This window comes from Lactuca serriola, chromosome 4 (assembly GCF_051521515.1).
Source record: "Lactuca serriola cultivar US96UC23 chromosome 4, Lser_US96UC23_V15, whole genome shotgun sequence".
Classification (NCBI taxonomy): domain Eukaryota; kingdom Viridiplantae; phylum Streptophyta; class Magnoliopsida; order Asterales; family Asteraceae; genus Lactuca; species Lactuca serriola.
In genome coordinates, this window is record NC_136411.1 from 273,974,627 (window position 1) to 273,985,203 (window position 10,577).

Genomic DNA, 10,577 nt, shown 5'->3' on the forward strand with positions numbered 1-10,577 from the left:
TTATGCTTTCACATGGCTCATCTTATACGATCGTTGGGTATAGTAGAACTATACAAGAGACATATGTAGTTCATCTTATTTGGAGCAAATCACAATCAAAACCCACCTCACTGACAGATCTAATTGTGGTTGAGCTAATTTTGGCAAACCATAATATATGAAAATTGAATAGGTTAAATCGTTCATGCAAAACCAAAAAATTGCGAAGAAATGTATTATCTTTCCACTCTAACTTGATAATGGAAATGCAATTGTAGAAAACTTAGCATAAAAAGAAGTAACACAAACAAGTAGAATCAATCAAAAGAGAGGGGATGGGGGAAAGAACAAAACTTGTACACGAAGAAACAAAGAAAGTAATGGAGCTATGAGTAGAAGTTAGCAAGGTCCAGTTTGAATGTCTTTCTGATGACATCTCTCTTGAGTTTTAGTGCTGCAGTAACGAGTCCGGATTCAGGAGTCCACGCTTCAGGAAGCAATTTGATCTTTGCAGGGATCTCAAACTTCTCCAATCTTGCTGTTTTTGCAGCCTGTACATATAATCTCCACATTATCTTATAATGATGTTGCATTCATGTCTTTTGCTTTGCACAAACAAGAGATTGAGAAGAAGAAGAAAATTAAAATTCCACTACAGCATTGTAGTTTAAACTTTTTTCTTATTAAAGGCATTGTACTTTGAAAAATCTGTAGCTTTGTATTTGGATGGCATTAACTGGATGGATTTTTCAAAGTAGAATATCGTAACATGAAGAAACAAAAGTAGGATGAGGATGATATAAGAAAAGAAAATAAATCAATGGAAGTGGAAGTAGGTAGCTATTTGTAGCCAACAAATAAATTAGGATTAGGATTAGGATTAGGATTAGGATTAAGAAGTGAGAAAAACAGTATTGTTGTAACTTATATTTACAAGCCAAATAAAAAAAGTGTAGTTTTACTTACCTTTACAAGGGAAGTATAAACTTCCTTGAGGGTTTCTTCCATTTGGCACAAACTTGTGAAGTCATCAAAGTTGATTCCTTTTTGCAAAGCCCAAGATTCGAGTGCAGGCTGTGAAGCCACCACAAGAGCCACACAGTAACTATGAAATGAATTGGCATGCACCATGATGTTATCCACATAAGGGCTAACACTAAGACCCGCCTCAACCTGTACAGTATGTGTGTGTATAATAAGAAGCACTCAGAAAAAAACAAAATATATATATATATATATATATATATATATATATATATATATATATATATATATATATATATATCATACCTTTCCAAGAGAAACATATTCTCCATGTTGAAGTTTCACAATATCCTTCTTACGGTCAATTATCTCAAGGCACCCATCTTTATGGAACTGCCCAACATCACCCGTGTAGAACCACCTCAATCCTCTCTTATCAACCTTTTTCCCAAAAAATATATATATATATATATATATATATATATATATATATATATATATATTATATATAAGTCAAATGTTCGTCCCTCATCAAAAAAAATATTTATCATTGGGTCACATCAGTTGATGCAAAAATTTCAGGAATTAAGAAAGAATATTACTTACTTTGTATACTTCCTTTGTCTTTTCATCATTTTTGAAGTAACCCAGAGTAACATTTGGCCCACCAATCACTATTTCCCCACGAGGCATAGGTGAATCACTCGTTAAGTAACCACCCTCCGGCCAATCGATTAACTGCACAACACAAAAGTAATAAATAATAAATAATACAATCATCAATGTCAACTGTCAAATCACAAGATTCATCATGACTGTGTTTCTGCATGCAACATATATGAATAGCAACAGTTTTAACATTTTATTTTAGTTGATCAGACTACTATATCAAATGCACAGTATACTCATTTTAAATACAACTAAATAACACACACACACACACACAAAATCAACATAATGTGTACAAATGTTAATGTGAAATGTTTGATAATAGCTTGAGTACCAACACTTACAGCATCACTACTGAGATAATAAGATCCGACTAGAACTCAGAACGTAGAAAGCCGAATACTAAATAAAAGTACAAATCTTTAGAATCTATTCTATGTGTATCTAAATAAATGAAATGCTGTTGAAGAAAGACTACACTAGGTCTAAGTCATAAATATAAGGGTTAAATGCAAGAAATAGCATCCTATTAGAGGATTGTTCTTTGAAAAATATCTACAGTTATAGCAATGTCATTCAAATATAAATAGAGTACAATCCAACAAAATGTGTTTTATTTCATGGAAAATAGCTTATTCTAATATATATATATATATATATATATATATATATATATATATATATATATATATCCAAGTATTAGAAAGTAAAGACAGCATGTTTACTTTAGTTCATAATGTTTTGTAAACATCTAAACGTTACTAAATTACAACATACATAATATAGTAATAGATTTTATAGACAATATGCAAAACGAGTGGCACAATGCTAGTATTCCACATTGGAGGTCACTAGTTCAATGCTAGAAAAAATTTCATTATTTGTGTTGTTGTACTATAATATTTTCTAAAAGAAAATTTAGTCTAGACACTAAGATGTTCTTGCAATCAAATATCATTTTTTTTTTTTGAAAATGAGAGACAATATTACCTTGATATAGGAGCAAGGAAGGGGTGCACCAACACGACCAACAGATGTATCATCATACTCAGAAAATGTCCCACCAGCACAAGTCTCAGTTAGACCATAACCTTGACCTATTGGAGCTCTAACATCATGGAAACAAAATAAAGTCACTCAGTAGATCAAGGACTTATATCATGTCCATTGTTTATTTTTGTTACAGTCAGAAAAGGTCACTTCTGTAATTTAGTACATATCATTCCTAAGAAACTTTAGAAGCTACTGTTTTAAAATATATGACAAAATACACAAAGCCACTACTACTTTCACCATTTATTTCTTTAGCCACTTGACTATTTTCTCTACTCTCTTTTACTGTTTTAGAGAAAAAGGTTTTTACAGAATACAGAAAAGCAAAACGTACTGTCAACGTCTTGTAGATTTAGCCACTGAACTATTATTATAATAAACATAAAAAAAAAAAATAAAAAATAAAAAAAAAAAAAGATAATAGTCCAGTAGCTAAATCAAAAAAATTGTGAAAGTGCGCATTGTGTTTTCTGTATTTTCTCGTTTTCAAAATCGAGTAACCTAGAAAAAACGGGTTTTTTTCTTTAATGGTCAAAAAAAGTATTAGAGGTGAATCAGAAAAGAGTGGTTAATTGGATAAAAATGTGAAGGCTAAATCTGAACTTGTCCCTTTCAGTATTGTGGAAGCTACTTGTAAAATGAGTAAGTTTTTGGTCTATATTAACAAGTAACAGATGCAGCCCATTGGCATTATCAATGAACAAAAAAAGGGCTGAATGCAAGAAATAGCAACATAGTTTCATTTATCTGTTCTGTGCATCCTGATAGCAATGGCATGATTATGAATTTGATACCTCTCACTAACTTCTACTTATGAAACCGACTTCTAACTAATTAATTGACTTAACTGCCCTTCTCTACTCTATTATTACAAAGTGTAATGAACAAAAATATCACTCAAGTTATTTTCTTTTCTTATTAAGGCATTGATTGTACTTTGCAAAGGTATGCGATTATAGAATTGTACTTTCTCCAATAATAACTACGAAAATTGCTTTTTATTTGGTTGATCAGGTAGATTTTTGTTAAAGTAGAATGTTGAAAAAAAAAAGAATTGATATTTGTTGCAAGTGGAGAGATGAGGAATTTTGTAAAGGAAAGTAACCCGAGACAAATGTTGATAAATCTTTGAGTATCAGCAGACAAAGGGGCGCCTCCAGAAAGAATAAAGCGGATACGACCACCCAAAATGGCCCGGACCTTTCTGAAGACAAGAAAGGTCCAGAGAAGCTTTTCTAATCCCCATGCCCCAAACCAACTCCCATTAATTGCAGACAACCGCCGACCATACGCTAAATCAAACAACTTCTTTGATACTCCGCCTGCTGAATCCACCTGAAACACAATTCAATTCTCATCACATCTCCTCCTCTCCACAATAACCTACTTTCATTTATTTCTGTATACCATCCTATTGTTACGCTGTATTTACGATTGTACTTACTGATGCACTGTATTTTTTTTTTTTAAAAGGAAAATGGGCATGTTTTCACCTTCTTTCGATTTCGACACTGCATTAGTTTCTGTTTCAAACCGATATTTTCCAACTTTCTTCAAATTTGACCTTTTCATTTTTGTTCAATGGCACAAAATACACTAGATTTTCATCTTTTTTCGATTTTCCAATTTTTGTTCTAAACACACTTTGCTTTCATTTTTTTTTTTTTTTTGATTTTGACATCGCATTTTCCAATTCAGTATGGTATGGGGTAGAATAAAATTGGAAAATGCCAAGTTCGATTTAAAATAAAAGATAATTATAATTTGAAAAATCTACGCATATATTGTTTTGAATTTGGAATTTAATATGCAAGGATATTATAGGCATGAAATTTTAAGCAACCTTCTTGCGCACACCATCTCGAACACGATCAAGAATAGCTGGAACGGATGCCATTAATGTTGGCCTTAGAGTAGATGCATCTCCCTTTGTCCCCCTCTTAATTTTGCTTGATGTATCTGTAAGAGTTAAAGGGGATCCATAACCGATTGAACTTCCTACAGCTGCAATCAGATTCTGTCACATCAAATATAAAAGGGTTAAATTAAATGCAATCTACTTTCATTTACTTGTTTATTATAATTTATAGCCAGCATTATACTTCCTTTTCTTCTTCTTCTCATTACACCATTCAACCTTCACAAATCTCATCCAAATACAAAGCAATTTTCACAGCTGTAATGGAGTAGATTTCTTAAAGTAGAATGAAAAACATTGGTTTAACTGGGTAAACTTTTCAGAGTACAATGCCTTAATAAGAAAAACAAAATGAAAGTACAACGTTGTAATTTTAAAAAAAAATATGAATGTTCCTAATAATATACAATACACAAACTGAAATCATAATATTTTGGAAAGAAATAAATGATATTTCATCAACGGTTTATTATAATTATACCTCGGCTGCAAGTTCAAGAATATGTGCCAGTGGTAAGTATGCTAAATAAACATCCTTGCCTCCTAAGCCAGGCACAATGGTCATTACAGCAGAAACTGTAGCTAAAACATTGCTGTGTGTCATCATTACTCCCTGCATAGAGCGAAACAGTATATATACTCAGCAATCATTCAACAGTATTCGTCTAGGAAAGTAATAATGCCAAAACAATATAATATCAAATTCCTAAATCACATACTTACACAGAATTTAATAACCTTTAGATAGGAGAATAATCTATTGCACTATATTAAAAAATTTCATAATTAAAAGGGTTTAATGCAAGAAACAGCCACATACTCTTTGTTTATAATAGCATCCTGCTTTTATTTTTCCCTATAACAGCATTGTACTATACAAATCTCCCCAACTATAGCCAAATTTCATTGCTATTATTGTGTAGATTTTTCAAAGTACAATGTCCTGGTAAGAAAAAAGTTGAAAGTAGAATGCTATATTTGGATAGATTTTCAAAGTACAACGTCTTCATAAGAAAAAAAAATGAAAGCAGGATGCTATCATACAGAAATAAATGGAAGTGTGTAGCTGTTTATCACATTTAGACCTAATTAAAAAAGGTTAAATGCAAAGAAACAAACAACGTCCGTTCATTTCTGCCTATAACAGCGTTGTACTTTAAAAACTATACCCAGTAATGGCAATGTAATCCAAATACAAAGCAATTTTCATTTCTATAATTGGATACATCTTTCTTTCAAAGTACGATGTCATACGAAAAAATTGAAACTACAGTGCTAAAATTGGGTAGATTTTTCAAAGTATAATGTCTTAATACGAAACACGAATGCTAAAATTGGGCAGATCTGTCAAAGTACAATGCCATAATAATAAGGTATAAAGATGAAATATGGTGTTGTAATAGAAACAAATCAAAGTATGATGCCAATACACAAAGTAATTGTCATTCCTAAGTAAAATGGCAAACGAAAATATTAAGGAATAAGAATTGTAATGTTGTAATAACCTTAGGTAAGCCAGTACTTCCACTTGTATACATAATGACAGCAACATCAGCTGGGAGTGGTAGATCAGCATCAACAGGCTTCTCTCTGCCAATTTGTTCTACTTCAGAATACGAAAAGATTTTCCAACTGCTGCTTTCATCACTCAACATATCATCATCATCCATGCATATTACACGTTCTACCGTGTCTATTTGTCCACTTATATCTACAAGCTTCTTCAGCTCTTTGTTTCCACAAATTACAGTAGTAACCTCGGTCTAAAAAAAAACATTTTGAAATGTAAACCATCTAGAGCATCGTTTACTCTAACAATACTTTTTTAGATGTAACTAACTATCTTCTTTAAATTTGGAATTCATATATCCATTTTGTAAAGGTTGATCGTGCCACGAAAGCAAATACGTATCACTCTTTTGGGAATAGAAGTGTAAAGTTTATCGTTCCAACTATTTTTGATTGACCAAAATCATAGTACCTCATTTTAAGCATTAAGAAAAAGCATTATTAGATTTATCAACAAGATAAATAGGAATTAATAGTCAGATTTTTTATTATTATTCAATATTCAGAAAATGGAAGCAAAAAGATCATAATCAAAAAACTAATGATACATAAGTTTAGCAATATTCATGGTGTTACCAACCAATGGGGAATTATAATAGTAATATGATCCAAAAATTATGTACCCCTACTTAAATTGGCCATGCAGAAGATATATATATATATATATATATATATATATATATATATATATATATATATTAACAGAATGAGACGAATTGTAGGAGTCCTAAGGGCACACTCGAATGCTATCTCCAAGTGTTGTTTTTATAAATATAAATAGAGAAAGATGAAAAAGTGCAATGTTTATTTATGTTATGTATATGTATGTAGCAAAATCTTTTCACAATTTTAATTAAATTACAATTTTATTTTCTAAAAGTAATTAGAAAATATAATTTTATTATATTTGCATCTAGGTTTTAGTGAGCTCTTATTATGTTTAATTGTTTATTTCTATAAATAAAAAATTAAATAATGTAACGATTAGAGTTAAAACTTGCACATTTTATTTATAGAGAAATTAAATATCATCCTACTTTTTGTTCCTACAAATCTTCCTACCTAATTAAACGATGGCATGTGTCATATTAGTATATTAAAATATCATTAAATGAGCATTAAATGTTACACATGCCATTATTTAATTGGGTAGGAGGATTTGTAGGGGAAAAAAAAAAAAAAAAAAAAAAAAAAAGTAGGAGGATATTTAATTTCTCTTATTTACATATAATATAACAGAAAAATATGAAATTCATTCTATTCCTACAAGCCAGCCAAACATGATCATGACTCATTCCATCCAACAAAACAAAATCTCTTCCTTTGAGTTATGTCTTTGGGGGGGGGGGGGGGGCATATTAATTTCTATGGCCATGACCTGCTTGTCTAATATTGTTAGTAGTGTGTGTGTGTGCCACTGCCTCAAAGATTGTTTTTCTTTTATATATAATTAATTGCATTTATACCAAAGATAAAAGGAACAACAAAATACCTCGTTTAATGAGTGGCAGATGGCTTCTTCTCCCAAAGATGCATACATGGTGACAACAGTGAGATTGAGCCTGAAACAGGCCTGATTGATAGGAATATATAGAATAAGATATCATATGACGGTTACTAAACTTACAGTAGAAAATCATGATGGAAAAGCAAAAGCAGGAAAGTACCTGCAGTGCAATAAACCATTCCTCCCGTGTATCCGCAAAGATTGCTACACGTTCTCCAGTTGTATGCCCAACTTGCACCAATCCAGATGCAAAATTGCACACAGTTTCAAAGACTTGACCATAACTCATCCACTCATAATCACCAAGATGAAGCTTTTCAAATGACCTCCCATCTGCATGTACTTGTGTCTCCCTGGATATTAATTTCCGTGTTCCAAGCAGATTTTTGTCACCATGCTGCTTGCATGCCTGCTCAAAAAGCTCTGCAAGAGTTTTTATCCCTTCCCATGCTGTTTCCACCGGAGATGCAAACCGGTGGTTTCTGATCGCATACCCACCTTCACCTTCCCCTTCCACATCAGCAGCCAAACCTCGGATTTTTCCTTTTCTAGAGCTCCGAAGGGCAAGAGTCAGTACAAGAGGAGCCAACACACCCACAATATACGCACTCATCCCCAGATTGCTCTTACAACTGAAACAACAATTCACTGCTACTGCTCAACAAGGCATGTATATATATATTATATAATAAGAAAGCTGCAACCAAACTCCACAATTACTGTAAAACTTTATAAACATGCATGCCTCAACCACAAGATTAAGATTACAAATAACAAATGTTTGGCTTTTCAGTTGTGATTTTTCTGCAGTTCCTATCAAGTTGTGATCTTAAGTTTTGTATCACCATCTCGACTAAAGATTTGATTATCTTGGTTCCCTTTGACTTTTTAGAGGTTTGGTATGACTAGCATTCAGTGATGCATCAGCGTCACATACATAATCTCGTGTATTGTTTGTGTTTGATGATATCGAGATCACTAGTGACTCCTTCGAGGAGATTATAGCTATAAAAAAATTGCGTTGAATGGAAATTTTAGATTAATAACTTTAAAATTTTACCGGTTGTTTGTTCTCACAAAGGCATCTTTATGTGGTAGAGAAAGTATACATATCATGTAAAAAGGGTAACCAGTCCCACAGCTCAACATGGGGGAAGATAAATCACAACGTCAGAAGAGCAAGGAAAGGTGATGCCCAGTTAAACTTAAGACCTCTCGCCTCCTTTTCGACTAGTGAAAGTATCCATATCTTGTGTGAGTTGGATAGTCACATTGTAGATTCTCATATGGCCTTGAATCACAAGCTTCACCCATATGATACAGAGCTTCTTGATGGGGATTAGGGAAGGAACATTACAAAAGTTGAGTAGTTGAACTATTTTCTAATACTTCATGTCTTTCCCTCACAATTACTTGTGTAAATTGCAAAGATGAGTACTCTGGCTTTTTAAAATGGAAGGTGTTATGATTTATTGGTCCTAATTGCTTTTCACCGGTTGGCTGTTGTCCCAATCTAATCATCATAGGTAATGAAAAAACTCGTTGTATTACTCTTTATTAACATATGATTTTCATGACACGCACACACAACAAGGAAAATGCAAGAGTTCTAGACGATAAAGGGGCCTCTCATTAGTACATAGTTTTATCTAATAGTGTAGCACATATGTAACTATAAGAAGCTTGGTTAATTAAGCCGTTGGTTATATGAAAGCTGTCAGTGCCAACAGTTTATAGCTTATACTCGGTGTCTAGCACCATGTAGCTTCCACTGTAACATAAAGAAACGAAGAAGGAGGGGAAGTTGGTGAAAGTGGGAACAGGACACGAATTATCCAGGTCATTTATGATCAGATTTAAAAACCCTCAAAAGCAAGCATGTTCTAATACTTTAAATATCTTGAAAGCAACTTAAATGTAAAAGTCAAATTTGGGGGATAAAACAAATTAAATGTAAAACTCAAATTCTTAAGACAAAAAGTCCTAGGTTTAAATCCAAATCGGATTCTCTCCGATCAACAATGTGCAGTGAGAAGAGACGAAAGAAATAAGTAAAAGTGATCGCAAGAGGACATCAAAGGCGGATGACACTATACACCAAAACTAGAGAAGGAATCACAAGTTGAGAAGTACGGAACATACCTCGAGCGTGGTATCTGAAGACGCAAATGACGAAGAAATTTGAGAAGTGAAAGTGTAGAGAGGTCGATAAATAGTGGCGGTAGCAGGGGCGGAGATACCAAGGAGCAGAGCCAGAGGGTTGTACGTTGTAGTTTCAGACGGGAGTGACAGAGGTAAAACTAGAATGTTGAAAACTGAGTGGACTATCTGTGTTTTGGCGATTGGCTATTGGCGCGTGGGAAGAAAACAATAATAAGAACCGTGATGAAAATGATTTGTGTGTACCAAGTCCAACGGCCTGGGCTCCCTATTTATTATTATTATTATTATTATTATTATTAATTATTCTTATTTTACATTTTTTTGCCCAATGTTTTTTAGACTTTGTTCTTTGTTTTTTTTCTTTTTTAATTTCCTAAGTATTAGTTGTTTTTTATATTTTGGCATATACTTAGTTCTTATAAAGATAATTTTATATTTTGATAGATTTAATATATATATATATATATATATATATATATATATATATATATATATATTAATTGTCCAAAGTTAGGAACAATGAAGTTCCTAACCTTTTGGCAAATTTCGTCTTTTGTTTATGTTAGTATGTTCATTTCTGTCCCTTTTATGTTTTTGTTCCTTTTGTGTCCATATCTATATTCTTAGGGTCACGTGTTGTTTTGCCTTTGTTTCACACCTTTCTATTCAATCGGCAAGATACGTGTTCCTTTATCCTCATCTCTTCTCTTCACCGCCTCCCCATCCATTTACTCC

General features: G+C 32.6%; 1 protein-coding gene across 1 annotated transcript; it reads right to left on the reverse strand.

Annotated features, from left to right (window-relative positions):
- Positions 1 to 200: 200 nt before the first annotated feature.
- Positions 201 to 10,022, reverse strand: LACS9 (long chain acyl-CoA synthetase 9). Its single transcript, XM_079034512.1, has 12 exons — positions 9,822 to 10,022; positions 7,840 to 8,311; positions 7,665 to 7,745; positions 6,109 to 6,366; positions 5,085 to 5,216; positions 4,529 to 4,702; positions 3,791 to 4,020; positions 2,623 to 2,740; positions 1,570 to 1,701; positions 1,270 to 1,404; positions 946 to 1,152; positions 201 to 530 (listed from the first exon to the last, which is right to left on the reverse strand). The coding sequence occupies exons 2-12, from the start codon at positions 8,290 to 8,292 to the stop codon at positions 366 to 368; spliced, it is 2,085 nt and encodes a 694-aa protein (XP_078890638.1). The 5' UTR covers positions 8,293 to 8,311; positions 9,822 to 10,022; the 3' UTR covers positions 201 to 365.
- Positions 10,023 to 10,577: the final 555 nt, after the last annotated feature.